The sequence below is a fragment of the Hypanus sabinus genome, chromosome 9 (assembly GCF_030144855.1).
Source record: "Hypanus sabinus isolate sHypSab1 chromosome 9, sHypSab1.hap1, whole genome shotgun sequence".
NCBI classification, from domain to species: domain Eukaryota; kingdom Metazoa; phylum Chordata; class Chondrichthyes; order Myliobatiformes; family Dasyatidae; genus Hypanus; species Hypanus sabinus.
In genome coordinates this window covers 36490044-36509638 of record NC_082714.1, presented here as the reverse complement: position 1 = coordinate 36509638, position 19595 = coordinate 36490044, and the positions used below count along the sequence as shown (strand labels likewise).

Here is a 19595-nt window from a genome sequence, read left to right as displayed (position 1 = left end):
TATGCAGGTTCCAATATTGGAGAAAATCGGTTGGTGCTGCATCCCAAGAGGGGGAGTTTCTAGAATGCCTATGAGAGAGCTTTATCGAGCAGCTCATGGTTGAACCCAATAGGGGACCAGTGTTTTGGTGGTGTGCAGTAAACCAGAATTGATCAGAGAGCTTAAGGTAAAGGAACCCTTGAGGGCAAGTGATCATATATGATTGAATTTGCCCTGAAATTTGAAAAGCTAAAAGTAAGATGTATCGTATTACAGTGGAATAAATAAAATTGCTCCAGCTTTTATGCTGGCTTTGACTTCTCTTGTTAGCCATGGTTGTGTTATTGTTCCTTTTAGGATTATATATCCTGTGCCTTCTGAATTGCTTCCAGAAATTCCAACCATTGCTGTTCTACTGTCATCCCTGCCAGTGTTCTCTTCCATTCCTTTCTGGCCAGCTACTCTTTCATGCCTCTGCAATTTCCTTTACTCCATTGTAATACTGATACACTTTAGCTAATCGAGTTTTAGGGTGAATGTGATCATATTATGATCACTTGGTCCTAAAGGTTTTATTTTACCTTAAGCTTTCTAATCAATACTGGTTTATTGTACAACACCCAATCCAGAAAAGCTGATTAAGAAAACCCTTTACCTTCAATTACAGCAGAAATTTGCAAAAAAAAAGTTGTAATTATCATCTTTTGTGTGTTTGGTTTTAGTGGGCTTCATTTGGAAATTAATTCCATGACTTAAAATCTACTTCAAAACAATATTGGTTAAAATGAGCAGAAGTTGTTCTGTAGAACATTCTGAACATCAGTTTTTCCTATTAAATACTTTTGTTACTATTATGTGGACAGGATGACATCTATTTTTTTTTTTGGTCCTTGTGTTTGATGTTCTAAATGTTTGACACTGCCTCAAGTTGCTGAGCCAGTTGGTGTCGGTAACTGAATTGTGCAGGCGTTCACCTCTTCTTCTTTCTTTTTCCAATCTTTTTATTAAATTTCATATATTAAAAAAACATAACATAATATTATATTAAATAGGTTATAAATACACTAGACTTGAATTTAAATTAGTACTAAGATAACAATATCTTATTAAAATATCAGCAAAAAAAATCGTACAATAATCAATCAAACCTATATTGATTATACATGAAAAAGAATAAGAATAGTCATCAAAAGAAAAAAATATATAAAAATGCAAGAAAAAATGTATATTTAAAAAAAAAATAAACCTAAACTAACATGGGCAATAATAATAGTTTATATATACATGATAGTGTCAAAAACTCCGGAACTCCATACCAGAACAAGAATAAAAAGAGAAAAGGTCTGGAAGAGGCCAAATTAATTCATATGAAAGTGTCGAATGAACGGTCCCCAAGTTTCTTCAAATTTAATTGATGAATCGAAAATAGTACTTCTAATTTTTTTTCTAAGCTCAGACAAGATCACCTCTTGATTCAGCTTCACTTACCATGAGTTCTGATTTGTATATTAACTTACAACTTGATTCATTTGAATTTTCTGTATCTTTATTCTGTTCAAGACTTATTTTCAGTTTTTCCGTTAAACTCTAGTCCATGCATACTTTCTCTGCAGTTGCGGGAGGTATTTATTAGCAGATGGCAGTACCACAGCATTGTTCAATCACAAACGAGAAAATCTGCAGATGCTGGAAATCTAAGCAACACACAAAATGCTGGAGGAGCTCTGCGTGCCAGGCAGCATTTGTAGAAAAGAGTACAGTTGAAATTTCAAGCCGAGACCCTTCAGTAGAACTGGAGGAGGGAAAAAACTTTTAACTCCTTCGTTATTCATTCCGTTTTGGTGGTAGAGTGAATGTGGGTTGAGGGAAAGGTTCAAAGGTCCAATTTAATGTCAGAAAAATGCATATAATACACATCTTCAACTGCTTTTTCTTCGCAAACATCCACGAAAACAGATGTGCTCCAACGAATGAACGACAGTTAAATGTGAGAAACCCAAAGTACCCCCCACCCAAGCTCACCCTCCTGTGCTTAAGCGGCAGCAAGCAATGATTCCCCCCCCCAAACAAAAAAAACAGTGCACCCGCTACCGAGTACAAGCATGTGCTAGGTGATAGCAAAGACACAGACTTTGCAGTTACCCCAAAGACTATCGCATTTCATCCGGCATTCGACAATCCACAGGTTTTCTCTCTCCCTAATAAGCGAGAGGGAGGTGTCCTCAATTTTCACAGCGAGCGGGAGGCATAACAACAACCCACTGGTTTATGATGTTTAAAAAGTCCATTTCATCACTTTTTACAAGCTCTGTGCCCAAAGATCTCAGGTCTTTGGGCGCACAGTGAAAGCTTTTTCCAGCCTCCCCGACGACACAGAAGTCTCCTGCCGTGACACTGAGCCTAATTCACCCATCTCCAGAGCCCCGAGGTCTTAGGCTATCGATTTCGAGTCAGACTCTGAGGCCGAACCCTTGGTGTGCTGAACAACAACGGCCGGTCCTGAAACCCTGAGGACGGGTCCCATTCCCTCAAAGAGCCGAAGTCTGCGTGTAACTTCAGGTCAGGGTCTTCAAAAGAACCCTGAATGGGAAAAACAAAGATATTAAAGATGGAAGTAGAGCTGTTTCCAAAGATACAAGCAAAGGAGTCACCATTTCATTGCATCTTAACTCCGCCTCCAAGATAGTTCCTGTAAAAGGAAAGACTTGGGAGGTTGAATTCCATTGTACTGTATTACTGTCATTCATACTGTCAAGTCTAGGAAAATTTATTTTCCATACTTTTTTTGTATGGGCTGTGTTGGAGAAAACGAGGAAGCAGATAAGGGGAGTCAGCTATTTTAAATTTTCTAGTGCACAGTGGCAAATGGTAGTCAATTTTGAGATTGGTAATGAGTTTCATCCCAGGTTACTTCAGCCTTTTTCAAGGTGCCATTGGTGCTATTGAAGATGAATGCATTCACATCCTTGTTTGGCCGGCAGAAATAAATCACTTTGCACTTTTAAAGAAAAAAACACACAACTTTTTTGATAATCTGTAGCAAGACAGCATGTGCAATAAGATAGAGGTATTCCTAGTTAATGCTGTATCTTGCAGAATGGAGGTGACATTAGGCCCCATTGATTGCCATTCCTCTCATTCATCAGTTTCATAGAACTGCTGCTTTTTGTGGGGTTTTTTTGTTTTAAAGGGCAGCAGGTGAGGATGGTGAAGTGAAATATAGCAATATCTATATTTGTAACCCTCCTCGCCCTCCACCCATCCAAGCCACCATCTGAAACTTGCAATGGTTCTTGTTGGTTTTGGAAATTCAACAGAAGATGTAGTTGCTTTCATAGCCAGCTTGGGCAATAATAATTTATCTGGTTTAAGATGGCTGCAGACAGTGGCCTGTGGTTTCCCTGTCGGAGTTGAGGTTAATTGCCTGTGCAATATGGCTTTTGCTGTGCGGCTGGAATTCTGGAATCTTGCTGGGGCAAGACAGTTGCAGACTGTCGAGGCTGAAGTGGATTTGGAGGCAATTTGAGTGGGCAGTGGCAAGGAAAGATCTGAGATTTTGTTCAATTTACAAGCCGAGCTGAATTGGAACGGCCACGTGAGGTTTGGGTGATTTAAGCACCGGGTCAGATTGAAATAGCTGCAGTGTTGGGGTTGGGGTGATAAGTGGGCTGGTTTGGCTCACTGCTCTGCGGGGTTTGCTCATCTGTGCTGGACTGAGGCTATTGCCTTCAACTAGTAGTCTTCTGGATTGGCTGCAGTAATGCCTAGCATTGTGAACTTGAGTTCTGAATGCTGTTTCCTTGCTTTTAATGTTTGCACAATTCTGTCTCTGTGAATTCCCCACCCCTTTCGACAGTCTTGTTTTTAGTGGGTTCTGTTGTGGTTCTTTGTTTCGTGGATGCCTCTAAGGAGACTGATCTCAAGGTTGTGTAAACTATACACACTTTAATATTAAAGTATATTTTGAACTTTGTACTTGGTCTAATTGAAATAAAATAAATTTTAAAAATGTTAATTCAGTGGGGGATCTTCTCAATACAGGAAGTGTCTATAGCCTTCAGATTCCAGCTTTTCAAATTGTTGGCCATTATTTAGAACAAAACTTGTTAGCAATATGCAGCTAGTTTTTATATATTTTAAGTATTTGTGCATTAGTCAAATATAATTGGTCCTGTTGCTTTAATAATCCATACATACTAATTAAATAATTTGTGTATGTGTGTGCCATTAAGTTTCAAAGCATATTTCATGACACAGTGCTAGAGATCAAGTTCAATCCTGACCTTGGGTGCTATCTATTTGGAATTTGCACATTCTCCCAGTGCCAACTGGGTTCCCTCCCACAATGCAAAGATGTTCAGGTTGGTAGGTTAATTGGCCTCTAAATTGTTCTGAGTGCATAAGTGAGCAGTAGAACTTGGAACGAGATGTTGGATTGTGGGATAAATGTTAGCTTAGTGTAAATGGATGGCTGATAGTCAGGTGTGGACTGGGCCAGTAGAGGATAATGCAAAATACAGGCTCTGTGACATTAATATATCAGTCTTGGGCTCATCTATCCAAACTCAAACCTGAGAAAAGGCCCCTGTTGAACTCGGTCATGTCATCACTGACAAAGCCAGTGTTCATTGACCATTTCAAAAGCAGTAGTGTGTTTTTTAAAGAATTGGCCATTTTTGCTTGGTTTGAGTTAGCAGACCCAGATAAGATTCTTCCCCTGCCCTGGAATAAATGAGCTTATTGCAGCAGTCCTTGCTTTTTTTGTTCACTTGTTTCAATTTTTTTTTGAAATTTCAGATTGAGTTGAATTTGTATTTTGCAACTGAGATTTAAACACTGGCCCTTGGATAGTTAGTCCAGGCCTCTGGGTTATTTTGCTGCTGTGCCATCATGGAATTCTCATATCTCATTAGGGAGCTTTAATTAAGATTTTCTTACAAAGACCTGCAAACAGAGAATGCTTCCCCTTTCTCATAACCTATCATTGTAACTATACCAATAGATATTGTTCATTTTGAATTCTGATTTGAACACAAGTTTTAAAAAAAAACTTACACCAGTGAATCTGCAGTTGCTGGAAATAAATAAAAAACACAAAATGCTGGCAGAACTCAGCAGGCCAGACAGCATCTATGGGAGGAGGTAGTGATGACGTTTCGGGCCGAAACCCTTCATCAGGGGTGAAGTAACATGGGATGGTCGGGGGCGGGGTAAGAAGAGGGGGGAGAGTTAAAGTAGAGAGCTGGGAAGTGATGGGCTGGAGGAAGGTGGAGAATTATGGGAAATAAAAGAGAAAGAAAGGTAGGGCTGGGGGGAGAGATTATAGTGAGGGGGAAAAAGAAAAAGGGAGAGAAAGAGAACCAGACTAAAATAATAGATAGGGATTGGGGTAAGGGTGGGGGCAGGGGTATCAACGGAGGTCAGTGAGTTGGATGTTCATGCCGGCAGGAAGGAGGCTACCCAGGCGGGAGATAAGGTATTGCTCCATCGACCTGCGTGTGGCCTCATCTTGACAGTAGAGGAGTCCATGGACAGACATGTTGGAGTGGGAGCGGTCTGTGGAATTGAAGTGTGTGGCCACCGGGAGATCCCGCCACTGCTGGAGGACTGAGCGCCAATGTTCACTAAACTGCAAATTTGGAACCAGCTGTTTTTCAAGGGCAGGGCATTGGAAAAATGATGCTTTACTGGAGGTTTTAGATGGTCTCAATGGACATTTGGTGAGGTTGGTTTATAAAGATTGATGTAATAACCTGTTGGAAGAAGGATGATTTGCTAAAACAGTATTCTTCAGTGCGCATATGATGGGACAAAATAGTACTTTTACAATAGCTGATGGTTGGAAGAGGGGTTAAGTGGGGCTGTGAGTAGATAGGCTTGGCTCCATCTGATGTTTGTCAATATATTTCTTCACACGATGCCTTGAGCTACCACTGAAGGCGTGGTGTTGTAGAGAAATAAATACATTCTTTGCGTTTGGGCTGGAAATTATAAATTTGAGGCCATGCAGAAGTTTTAAAGTGAACAGCTGCGTGAGTTTGTGCTTAAGTGAGGGTAAGCAGGACTTCGAGCACATTTGGGATATGCAACAGAATTTGAAATCGCCTGTGTGTTATGGAGGGAGGAGAATAGGAAGCTAATCATGAGTGCTTAAAGCCAATGTTTGCATTGATTGGCACTTGTATTCTAACTTGTAAACTTTGAACTTGGGCCAGTATAGCATGGGAGTTGAAGTTGAATATAGCATTGGATTGTCCCTTTCAGTGATCTTTTCAACGACAGAGTTAAATGAAGACTAAGTCCTGGGATTTGACATTCTAGTCATGAATTTAAAAAAGCAATGTGGAGGTAAAAATATCTGATTGTGGCGCAATGGTGATTTTTTTTTTATTCCTGTCCTTTTTAGGGTATGAAGGTCTTGGTGGATGCAAGAAACAAGCTGGGCATTCCTTGGGAAAATAGTGAAAATGAAAAGCACGGAATGTTTGTTATGGCATTTGAAAACAAATGTGGAATGCCAGTGGAACCAGCCACTTTTCAGTTATATGTGCCAGCACTGAGAGCCCTCTGGCAAGATTCTGGAATCCAGGAAGCTTACAACAGAAGGCGAGAATTTCAACTGGTAAGACCGATCCTAATGTGATTAAATGCATTGAAGATCAGTATTTGGGAGAGAGATCAGTTGAATGACCTTACCCAAACTCTCCTATTTAGTGTTGGATTAAAGGTTTTCCAGTATCCTCACTATAAAAAAAGAATACGTTCATCAACTGACAGATAAGTCAGGTGCCACAGTAGCATAGCAATTAGTGCAATGCGTTACAGTTCAGGATGTTTCAGAGTTCAATTCCAGTACTGTATGCAAGGCTCTGCTTTCCTCCCATAGTCCAAAGAGTAATTGCTCATTGTAAATTGTCCTGTGAGTTAGATTGGTTGGGTTGCTGAGTGGTGTGGCCTGTTGGGCAGAAGGGCCTGTTCCGTATTGGATCTCTAAATAAGTAAAAGTCAAAAGAGTTTCTTCATTAAAGTTATGTTTCTGTTTATTAATTTTTTCTGCCTCATTGCTTGTCAATTTCTTTAACTGAACATTCTGTTTGCTAATACTTCGACATTACTCAAATGCTGAAATATTAAATACAATTTATTTTTGATTTTAAGCATTCTTTGTTTACATAATATATTGTGGATTATATGTAAAAGAACATAAATAGCATGTGTCATTACACCGCCGCATAAGTGCACCTTAATTAAAGTAAAAGCAAAGCTAGACTCTCATTCCCAGCTCCTTTTATTTTTCCTTTCAGTTAGTTTTGTGTTTTAGAGTTGTGTTTTGGATATAAACCTGAGATGACTGTCTACCTGTTGAAGCACAGTGAGGACATTTGAATTTTTTAAACTGCAGCAAGAAATGTTAGAGTAAAATAAGCAGCAAGGCACGTGCATCTTCAGTAACAGGCAGGGATGGTCAAGAAACAGGTCAAGTTCATGGGTTCATAAGCAGTGAATTCCAGGTGATAATAATCATTAAAATAGAACCACATTGGAAAGATTGATGTGTTTGATTACACAAAAGATAACTGGATGTTGTATATGGAGTGGATTGAGCTGTATTTTAAAGGAGTTGAAATAGCCGATGGAAAAACAAGTACCAGTATTGCTGAGTGCATCGGGTTTAAAGACACACGGTTTGCTTCAAAGTTTAATTGCTTCAACTAACCCAGCTGAAATGATCTTTGCTGATATTGTGAAAGAAATGCAAGAACATTGGAATCAAAACTGTTGTTCATTGTAGAATGCTTTGGGTTTCATAAGTGGAATCAAGAGGAAGGGAGACCATTTAAGCATGTGTGGCTGAATTGAAGAAATGATCTGAGCATTGACAGTTCAATAATGAGGTTAATGATGCACTGAGAGATTGTTTAGTTTTGCAAGCTTACAAGAAAACATTTTAAATGGCTCCTAGCTGAAGCACAACTCAAATTTTAAAAGGGCAGTTGTAATAGCCGTATCAATGGAAATAGGTAGACATAGTTGAGTTGCAATCTGGAATAAAAGTGAGCATGAGCAAAATTGCATCGTCTAGGCTTTTAGACGAAGGCCTACCTGGCCAAATAAGTTGTGATACTGTTGTGGCAGGGTCTCACACTTGACCAATCTGGCACATCGGGCAGACAAAAATAAATGGACTGTGCAGGGAAGAGAAAGATTAAAAAGTCAACATGCAGTTTCAAAAAGAGCACTAATTTGCATGCTATTAAGGGAAAATCTGATAATGGTGAGAGTTGCACAGGACAGTGTAGCTTTGAGATCTATAATGTAAAAACTAACAATGAACAAGCAATATGTCTTATACCATTGTCAACCTGTAACTGTTACCTGCTCAGTTGAGGAAAAACACCAGAGACACGAAATTACCTCTGAAACAGTTTTTATTCAGAGAGGAGTTCGCAGCCCCATGCACTTCAGGCGTAAGGTAGCCAACTCCCAGTTTGTCGGTTTACAAAGGTCATACTTATACCCAAAAGCAAGGTACTACATTTGCAAATATGGTTACTGATTCAAATTCATCAATTGATTGGCTATTGCATAGCTAAGCATGCGAAATTCTCAGAATTTAGCAAAGGTTAAAGTGTAACACCTAGAATTAATATTGACGTACTTCAGGACACTTGAAATAGTTTTCCTTAAAATATCTTGCCAAGCACATTGTCTTGTGGTTGTAGGTTCCCTTTTCCTTGTGGTCTCCACGTCTGGCCTGGCACCTTATTTTAGCTACCCCTACTTACTTCCCCAATGACGTACCTCTCTCTTGTCCTGTCTACATATTTTGCTACACTTACCTCTTGCCCACCCCTCTACACGTACCCCTTACCCTCTTCACATTCTCACCAGAACTGAACGGCCAATTAATTAAAATGGAATTAAACACTGTTTTGGCTGTTTCAGTCATTCCACAAAATAAGTTTGAATAGAAATTTTAAGATACTGAACAGAACACTGCGGATTTCCAACTAAGAAATTATACTGCAGAAAAGCTAATTTCTGTGGGAATGACATTCCTAAAAGTGAAATACAGTAACCAACAAACCACATTGGGCTTGTATGTGGTAAAATCAGGAGGGCCAGCATTGTAGTGGTACGTTTGGCTGAGACGGTTACAACTTGATTGGAGATCCACCTGCTGTTTGCGTGCCACATCCCTACAAAAGTCACAGAAAATGAATTAAGAAAGGTATTGAATAATCAGCTTGCTTGTTATGAAGCAGGTTCATGGGTTTTGGAAGTGAGACAGAAGACACAGATTACAAATAAGGACATTGACCATTTATTTAGAGACAAACAGTAAAACACTCAACCAGATGTCTAAGCCAACTAAGTCATGAGATCCACAACACTAAACATTCAGTGATACTTCAAACTCAACAGGTACTACATTAATTCTCCCCAAGTTATACAACTACAAAATTAAACATTCAAAAGATAGATACTTGGCCAAGTGTGCACGTGGCCTCTCCTATATCTGCAGCATACCTTCCCAATGATTCTTCAGCATGGATCGTGGCCCCAGGGTGAAGATGAGCCCTTGGAGACAAAGGAAAGACAGCCAGTCTCTTGCACGTGCTTTTCTTGTACTCCTGAGGAACCATGGCACACAATGCAACCAATGGGAAAGAGCTACTGCATCCTTCAAATGGACTATCCAGTGACTGGCACAGTGGAAGTGGCTTTCGGCCAGCAAGTAAACTATCCCTTTACATTACACCATGATCCATTGCCCTACAGAGGGCAAGCAAGTGTGGGTGCCAACCTCTATACTTCTGATTGGAAAGCGTATTGGACCAAGATAGGGCCATGACGATCAGAGGGATTGCAAAAGTGATGAAAACAGTGGTCTACCTACAACGGTTTTTGTAGGCGACATATCTGAGAAAGCTTTTGATATGTTAATCAGGCTTGGTGTTAATCTGGAAGAGAGAATCTAAGAACCAGAATCTATTCTGTGTGTATTAAACAGCATGTGGGAGACAAAAAGCTGCTTGTAAAAGTAGACACCAAGACTAAAGTCCAGCTGGATGAATGGAAAGCCAAAAAGCCAAAGGAGATAAGACAACGGGATTCGTCAAATGTCGTGGATCATGAAACCAAAAGGAAATATCAGATTGTAAATGGAGCCATAGAAGGATTAATAAAAGAATACTTCAGCGAACTAAATACACCTCCTCAAGATCAAGATGCACATCCTAGAAAAATGGAAAAGAAAGAGGATAACATATAAGTGCTATGGGAATGGAAGAGGATAAATAAGACTTAATTTCTCAATTGGCAATTTTAGAGATGCTCAAGAAACTAGAAGAAGAAAAAGAAATGTGAGGGGGAGAGATAAAGGTGTTAGAAAAAAAAAAACTGGGACCTGGAGAAAATCAAGAATTGATGTAGATCCAGTGAGAAAAGAAGAAAGGTGCCCAAAGCAGGGAGCTATGTTGTGTATTTAATATTTCAGTAATATTGTAAATTGTTTAAGCATTCTTTACACGGATATAATACATTGTGGTTTATATGTAAAGGTATGTAAATGTCATGCATCATTATGCTACCACGTCAAATGTGTGCACCTTGCTGAAAATAAAAACAAAGTTATACTTGCATTCCCAGCTCCTGTTTCCTTTTCAATTAGTTTTATTTGGAGTTACAAAGCAGCTAAAGATGGTTAAGTGGATGGGTTTGCATGTGAACTGCTTTTAGTGAAGGTTTAGTAGATAATTTAAGATGGAATTGGTTATTGTCATGTTTTGTCATTATACTCGGTCGTGCATTTTGGTTAAGAGGAGAATATTCTCATAGTTCCAAGTATTGCCAAATACTATTGGTCTCTGCTTACATTTAAGCAATTGATTAATACGGTATTATTCTTGATTATGTTAACATTTTTTTAACCTTTAGAATTCAGAAGTGCCACTATTGAAGGAATAATAGACTGTAGCAGTACATGATGCCAAGTGCAGTGGTCTTCTAGAATGTTGGATCCTGGACTGGCAACGAAAGTTAGATTCCAAGTCTTCACTGATCCTTGCACTAAGTCTCTTCTATTAATAAATTTGGAGGGAAGGGAAACTGTCTAGACTAAGTTTCTTCCCACACACCAAGGATGCCTCCTTGTGGCTTGTCCTAAGTTGAAGCATTGATGAGCTATGAGGATTTTTGCCAGCTGTGCTGCAGCAAGCAAGGGACTTAGTTTGTAACTTGGCACAGATCAAGTTTTCAATCTGGGACTTTCCTGATTGCGTTTGGCTTACTAGTACATGACGAGAAATTTTGCAGTTTAAACTTTTATTGGGGGGGGGGGTGTTTTTTGTGCTCTACCTTTAACTATTTCTCCTTTAGAAAATCATTTCTTTACACAAAGTTTTGTTTAATCAAGAGTGTAATGGTTTTCTACATGAGCAACATGTGAATAAGTTCTTGTGGCACACAGCTTTAGACCATGAAATTTTCACCTCTGAAACGCCACTGAAAAATGAGAAGAAAATAATTTTTCACAGAATCCCATCTTGATGGTTGTTATCTTAAGTGCAGTACCATGGATGTACTTGTATTAACATGAGTGCTTATAACAATCCTTTTGCAATATGAATGTACAAAAATACTTCAAAACTGGCTTGCTTGAGAGATCCAGAGTTCTAGACAACTTGGAAACTGGCCATTCAGCCACTGATTCTATACCCACTATCAAGAACAACCCATCTATATGAATCCTTTTTTTCCCCAGTTCTTGGCCTGTAGTTTAACGTTCATTGGGAATTCAAGTACTCATCCATAATATACAGAGGCTCACAAAGTTATGGATGATCTGACTTGCAGAAATCCGATGTGATGCAAATTTTCCTGTTCAATTTTGTGAAGCATTTTACAAGCTGTTATTAATTTTAAAGTCCTGTGGTATTAATAATTGGATACAGTATATACTATTGGTTTAATTATGCCTGGTGCAAGGGTGATTTAAATAAAAAAATTATATCAAGTATTTGTAGAGCAATATAATATGGGTAATAGTAGAAAGAGGATGGTGTGCATTTCTGTGGGCAGTCTGGAGGCAGCTTATTCCAGACAAACACGAGGTGGGGAAAGAAAAATTCTTCTTCAGATCCCATCTAAAGCTTCAACCCCTTAAGCATGTACTCTTGTAAGTGTGTCTGCAATGAGGAAAAGTTTATTAGCCTCTTTACCCAGGTTTCAGCCAAGCAGCTGACATTTATCACTCATCCATGCAAGACATCTGCACTTGGCTTGAGTGAATCATCTCACAAAAGCTTTCTCACTGAAACTGCTCAAGCTTGGTGGAGAGGCTTCCATAGGCATGGGCCCTTTGGAGGGTGGGGGGCATGGTGTTGCATGGTAGGCCCTGAACGTGCTCTTAATGCAGAAAGGGCCACTCTTCTGTCTCAGTGGGTGATCAAAACTGTCAAAATTTGATGAAAACAATCAGAAATGTAGAAATAGTTAAGTTTCTAAAATGAAAACTGTTTGATTTTTGAATTGAAAATACAAATTGCTGTAAAGTAGAAAACAATATTTTAAAATTGAAGTCTTAATGCAAAGGACTTGAATTTGCTTTTCTCTCTTGCATCCATTTTTCATCAGAATTAATACTAGGTCTGCACCAAGTTAACTTGATTAAAGTTCATTCGACGGATTCCTACTGTAATTACTGAGGAATTGTTGGATGTATGCCTCCTGGGCAGCTAATTCTCTGAAGTATAGCAGTGGAATATGATTAGCAAGGCTGCAGTAAATAAGAAGTTTGGAACTTGTTTATTTCCTTTTGCCCATGAACGAAACTTTGAGCTCCCTGATGTCCACAAAGGGAGATGTTATCAATTCCATGTGTAACTGCTGGTATTTATAACTTAAAAATTATAACCCTGTTCTCTAAGATTTTTGTATTCCCTTATCACCTCAAAACTGAAATTAGCCCTTTAAATCATCCAGCACCCAAATTTGTGTATGTCTCTTCACTGCAACTTTGTCATTTGAGAGCTATTCTTAGGGAATCCTAATCTTATTGTAACACCCCCTGAACATTGACTTGGCATCTGATTAGCAAAGTTGGTTATTAGCTGCTTTCAGAAGGTTAATTCTTGGTGTGAAGGACAAGATGGCGCCAGTGACTAACAGCAACATCCTGCCGACAGCTCATGATACTCTTCTTCTTTTAAGTATACTTCTCCTGAAATGTGATCACTTGCAGCCTGTAATTTCCATTTTAAGGATATGTTTTTTTTGATGGCTGAATACAAACCCATGGTCAGCTCTATTACTCCGTACTGATTAAAATATCAAACAAGTTTAAAACTGACAAGGATGAGAGCAGAAAACAAATGGGTGTTCAATGCTGTCTGACTGCGTTTGACCATCTTGCTGCTGCCCGCAGAAGGTGCAGGAGCCTTGGGTCCTACGCTGCAAGGTTTGATTGTCTTGGCAGCTCAATGGCCATAGATGTAGATTCTTTTTTGGGGACATTATGATTTGATGCTTAATGTCCTCTATACTGAACACAGCTGTGGACTCACGTTTAGGGACTCTGCGTTTCATGTTCCATGTGTTTTTACTTACTCTCTCTTTTTAACTACGTGCATAATTTGATTGAGGTGAACTGATGAACTTAGTGGTTGTGGCTCCTGGACTATTTTGGGGACTTTGTGGTTTGATGTTTAATGTTCTGTGTTTTTATGTGCTTGCTTTCTGCTATTTGCACAAGTTGTCCTTTTTCGTGCGTTGGGTGTTTCATGGTCTTCATTCTGTTGTGTTTTCCTTTAACCTATGGTGTTTCTTTGTCTTGTGGCTACCTGTGGGAAGACTATTGTCAGGATTGTATGAAACTTCTTGCTGGCATGGGTTTTGCTATAAACACTTATAAACGTATAAACACTTTGAACACTCAAAGATGAATTTGAACAGATTTTGCTTGATGCTGATATAATTGCATGCAAAAGTCAGGTGATTGGCCTCTGGGTCACTGATCCTCTGGAATCTGTTTGCATGACTTTAGAGTTCAAACTAATTTCTTGGACCTGGTAAGGACAATAAGAATGTTATCTTGTCTCCTAGGTAATTTATTTGGGTTATTTTTTGGAATGAAGGAAATTAAGAGGGAATCCCTTTTGGACCTTGTGGTCTTTTGCTTGCAGCTTATAAATACTGCATGGAAGAGTAATTGAACATCATGGCCAATGGTGACATCCTGCAGACAGTCGCAAACTACTTTTATTACTACTTTCAAATATGATTCTACTATTAAACTGTTTGGAACCTACGATTTGCAATTTGATGGTGCATTTTTGGGGCTGATTGTGCGATCTGGCACTTGGCTGTTTCTGAGGGAGTTCACTGAAGTTAGGAGCAGAGTGTGCAGCCTGGAAGCATGGAGATAGGGCACAACCCCAAGATTGACTCCGTTGCTTCTCTCCAATTGGGGCATTGAGCAGGGTTGAATTTGCCGATGACAATAGTGGAGGATAGAAGGGTGTTCAGTGGTCTTCCTCTCCTTCTCGTGAGTTGCTATCAGAGGAAAGTGCGGGAGTCTTGGGTTCTACTTTGCAAGGATTGATTGCCAAATCTCATGGCTATGGACTCATTTTGAGGGACTTTGAGGCTCATGGTGCATGTGTTAGTGCATTCTGGTTTCTGCTTTTTTTCCCCCTCTTTTTGCTGTTTTTGAGTGGTGAGGATGGGCGCCTTGAAGACTTGCTCTGCAGGTTACAGTCAGCTAATGGCACTGAACTGAACTCAACTGAATACTCCTGGTTTGATGATAATATATGTCTTGTTCATTCACTTCTTGCTGTTTCCAATGTTTGTTCTTTTCCCATGTGTTAGGTATTCATTGTTTTTCTAGGAACTGGTTCTGTGGTGTTTCTTTGTTTCGTGGCTGCCTGCAGAAAGACTAATCTCAGTTGTATTCTGTATACGTACTTTGATATTAAATGTAATTTGAACTTCGGAATAGTTCAGCATGATCTTTTAATAAAATGGGTGTTCGTTTTCTTTTTTCCTTGGATTTCCATCTGCTTTCCTTCAGCTCTACCTGAATGTTCACTCAGCAATTGCTATTGGGTTGATTTTTTCAAATTATTGGTACTTGATATGCCCATCCACATTTTCACTGACTGTTTTAACAGTCAAGCCAGGATGTAGATTTCTTGAGTTGCTAATAGGGGACTGGAAGGGTTTTTGCAGTCACAATCTGCTTACTTTTCTTATGTTGGCCTGTAAGATACAAATCTTGAATTTTGCTATAATGAGAGGTTGAGCAAACTTGGGTGGTTTTCTCTCAAGTGGCGGTAGCTGAGACGAGATCTGATAGAGGTTTACAAGGTTGTGAGAGGCTGAGGCAGAGTAGACGGACAGTATCATTTCCTGATGTTGAAATTGCTAATACCAGAGGGTGTGCACTTAAGGCAAAAGAGGGTAATTTCAAAGGAGATGTGAGGGGCAAGCTTTCTTTTCACACCGAATGATAGGTGCCTGGACTGCACAGCCTGGGATGGTGGTAGAGGCAGAAACATGAGGAACTTTTTAAGAGATATTTGGATAGGCACTTGATTGAGATAAATGAAAGGAAATGGGAATTGTATAGGCAGAAAGGATTAGTTTAGTTGGCATTTGATTGCTAATTTAATTGGTTTGAAACAACATTGTGGCCAAAGGGCCTGTACCTGTGCTGTACAGTCCTATGTTCTATAGTTGTAGTCATATCTCAAATAAAGATGATTGTAATATTTGAAAGTCGATTATTCCAGACCAGGAGCATCACTGCAGGGAGTTCTTGAGTGTAATCTCAAGCCTAGTTATCTTCAGCTTCATCAATGACCTTTCTTCTGTCATCAGATTAGAAGTGAGCATATGTGCTGGCTGCACGGTATTTAAGTCAATGTCTTCACATGCCATGAGCTAGACAACATCCAGACAGGGGCCGATAGGTAACAAATTACATTTGTGTCACAAAAGTAACACAGAGCGATACTCTTGCATGATAGAGTCTGAGTTTTTTAACCTTGGCATTCAATAGCACAGGGCCATTGACCAGGAACTCAGCTGAATTAGCAACGTTGTATACAACGGCTACAAGAGCTGGTCAGAGGCCTGGTGTCTTGTGTGACTCACCTCCTGATATGAAATGCTCTTCACGCACCTCAACAAAATAGAAGGGTCTGCCAACCAGTATAAGATGCCCTGCTTGATTTGGTTCCTCACTTGTTCAGCCAAACATGCATTTCCGTAACTAATACAGTGATTATTCTACGTATCCTCTGCAGTTGCTCACCCTGGCCATCCCAACATTACTTTTTCCAAAACCTGCAGCCCCTACCAGCAATAATTTATGATGCATGGGAACGTTTCTCCTATCGTCCAAGTTGCACATTTTACTGAATTAGACCCAGGCAGCAAAATATGACGGTTTCTGAATCCTGGAACTCCCGAAAACCCAGGGAAGTTTGGCCAGGTGGATTCAGAATTGGCTTGCCTGCAAACAGCAGAGGGTCATGGTGGAGGGAGTACATTCAGGTTTGAGGGTTGTGACTAGTGGTGTCCCACAAGGATCTGTTCTGGGACCTCTACTTTTAATGATTTTTATTAATGACCTGGATGTGGGGGTAGAAGGGTGGGTTGGCAAGTTTGCCGATGACACAAAGGTTGGTGGTGTTGTAGATAGTGTAGAGGATTGTCGAAGATTGCAGAGAGACATTGATAGGATGCAGAAGTGAGCTGAGAAGTGGCAGATGGAGTTCAACCCGGAGAAGTGTGAGGTGGTGCACTTTGGAAGAACAAACTCCAAGGCAGAGTACAAAGTAAATGGCAGGATACTTGGTAGTGTGGAGGAGCAGAGGGATCTGGGGGTACATGTCCACAGATCCCTGAAAGTTGCCTCACAGGTAGATAGGGTAGTTAAGAAAGCTTATGGGGTGTTAGCTTACAGAAGTCGAGGGATAGAGTTTAAGAGACACGATGTAATGATGCAGCTGTATAAAACTCTGGCCACACTTGGAATACTGTATCCAGTTCTGGTCGCCTGACTATAGGAAGGATGTGGAAGCATTGGATAGGGTACAGAGGAGATTTACCAGGATGCTGCTTGGTTTAGAGAGTATGGATTATAATCAGAGATTAAGGGAGCTAGGACTTCTCTCTTTGGAGAGAAGGAGGATGAGAGGAGACATGATAGAGGTGTACAAGATATTAAGAGGAATAGGTAGAGTGGACAGCGCCTCTTCCCCAGGGCACCACTGCTCAGTACAAGAGGACATGGCTTTAAGGTAAGGGTGGGAAGTTCAAGGGGGATATTAGAGGAAGGTTTTACACTCAGAGTGGTTGGTGTGTGAAATGCACTGCCTGAGTCAGTGGTGGAGGAAGATACACTAGTGAAATTTAAGAGACTACGAGACAGGACTATGGAGGAATTGAAGACAGGGTTTGAGGGTCGGCACAACATTGTGGGCCGAAGGGCCTGTAATGTGCTGTATGTTCTCTATGTTCTATGAAAATGCATTGAGTATACTTCCATGTGGAGACACTAAGTTGTTCGTGAAGTTAGGTCAGTTAGTTCACCAATACCTTCTTAAAAATATTTAAAGGACAGCAATAAATGTGGTAAGCAGTGTTTTAGATGGGTAAAATATCCAAAATGCCTGGGGCTGGAAGTGTTTTGGATTTTGGAATATTTGCAGCTTATATTGAGATACTTTAGCGATAGGACCCAAGTCTAAACACAAAATCAATTTACATTACATATACAGCTTGCACATTACCTTGCTTTATGCAGTGTTTTTCTATTTTTCATTAACTTCTGTTCATTACTTTTAGAGGGTAGTTTTTCCAACATCGTACTGCTCTGTCAGGTGCTTCATGCTTGTACTGCTGTCAAGTTTTCCCAACAGCTTTACTGTGTTAAAGATTAACATGTGCTTCATTTTCTTTTCACTACTGCCCATGGAGGTGGCTGCAGGCCTCTTTGACGTTTACAACAATATTTTAACACCGAGCGGAGAATCAGCACAAAACTCATGGTAATCACTGAATATTGCGCTAACTCTGATAACTCTAAACAAATTGGTGCCAACAGGGCCCCACTCAGGGTATGTGAAGTCACTTCTCAGAACTGTCTGGTGTGCAAGTACCTGCACCTCACCTGCAAACCTTCGCAGCTCCATGTGGAATTTTCTATTTATGGCATTGGGATTTCAGTGGTTTTCTGATTTTGGATTTTTGGACAAGAGGTGCTCAACCTGTAATATCTGAACATGATGCTTGCTAACAGTTCAAGTTCACTCTGTTCAAGTGTCTTGTAACATGACCTAATGTTGCAGCACATTTAAGAAAAAAAAATCTACTACAACAAGGAATTGCTATACTTTCAGTGCATGCAAAGGAAGATTAAGATTTTAAATATTCAAGAATGACCATATCTGATGGAGGAACCTTAAAATACCAACATTTTTGCACTTGTGGTTCCTCAGTACCTGTATTTTCACACGAACTTTTGCAATTCTAAGCATTGGTCTATAGGTCTGGTTTTTATTAAATACCACTGTGCCTGCAAGCTGCAGTAGAGAGAGATTGTATCTTTTTAGATGCACGAATCATTATTGCCTTAAAACTAAAGGTTTTCTTCATCTTGACTTAAGGTTTTTAAAAGTGAATTGGTGGATTATAATATTTCCTCCATCTTGTTTCTCCATTTAGATTCAACAAAGTTAAAAGCAGGCTTAAGGAACACTGCATCCAACAAGGCATCTTGCAGTCTTCCAGGCACAATAGCATACAATGAGTATTTCTAACACTTTATTCCAGATTTTTCACTATTCCTCAATTGTTTCAGGTTGATCATTATATATTTATAGTCACTATAGGTTCTTGTGATCTTGTATTATCATCTATTTATTAACTTCTCTAATTGTCCAACCAAGTATTTCTGTTCCTTGTTGAATTTCCAGCATCTACAGTATGATTTCTAATTAATTTTCCAGCTTGGCCACTCGCCTAAATGACCTATTCTTTGATTTCAAGTACTATCTTGTTTGAACCTTTACTTTGACTGAAATAGCAAGGAAATCTAGATGTAACTGAACCCTTTAAATAAACTGGTGAACAATATTAGTGTAAGTAAAGCTAGTCAAATGCATGTTTGTTTTCCAGTCACACATGCTCAAAGAGGACCACTAGCTTTCACAACTGCTGGGATCTATCAGTATTCAGCTTTATTCTGCTGTAAGGTTGTACTGTTTTTTTTAAAAAACCCTCCTTGTTCCTGTTCCTATTGAACTTTCTGATTTTGAGTGGGTGGCTTACAGTACCAGCATTATTTCACTAGTGGTGAGTCTTGTCTGTGCCGCCTTCAGAAAGCTCTCATCTGTTCTCTTACAGATCTTGAGGTTCAATAATGCTTCTATTTCCTAATTATCTTAACTCCATCCACCGCTACTACATCATCAACCCCCTCCCCAATTGTCATTCATTCTGTGGCAGCAATTTCAATTTGCCTTTTGACCGTTACACAGAAAAGGTGCAAGTTTCTAACTAGCAAGTCGAAGTGAATCAGGTTTTTACTATTTAAATTCATA

At 39.6% G+C, this 19595-nt stretch overlaps 1 protein-coding gene and 1 long non-coding RNA gene across 3 annotated transcripts in view; one reads left to right on the top strand and one right to left on the bottom strand.

Moving 5' to 3' along the window:
• The window catches only part of gna12a (guanine nucleotide binding protein (G protein) alpha 12a), a 93629-nt gene that overhangs the window by 27168 nt on the left and 46866 nt on the right, over positions 1-19595 (top strand). The window contains exon 2 of one of the 2 annotated variants that reach the window (XM_059979477.1): positions 6386-6601. The exons of the other annotated variant lie outside the window; for it this stretch is intronic. Within the exon in view, the coding sequence (XP_059835460.1) occupies positions 6386-6601 (216 nt within the window). The remainder of the gene's footprint in view (positions 1-6385; positions 6602-19595) is intronic. 2 annotated transcript variants of the gene reach the window in all.
• On the bottom strand, positions 748-18003 carry LOC132399261 (uncharacterized). The gene is made up of 3 exons (XR_009513925.1): positions 17784-18003; positions 8083-9179; positions 748-2559 (listed from the first exon to the last, which is right to left on the bottom strand). It is a non-coding gene; the product is annotated as an uncharacterized LOC132399261 (long non-coding RNA).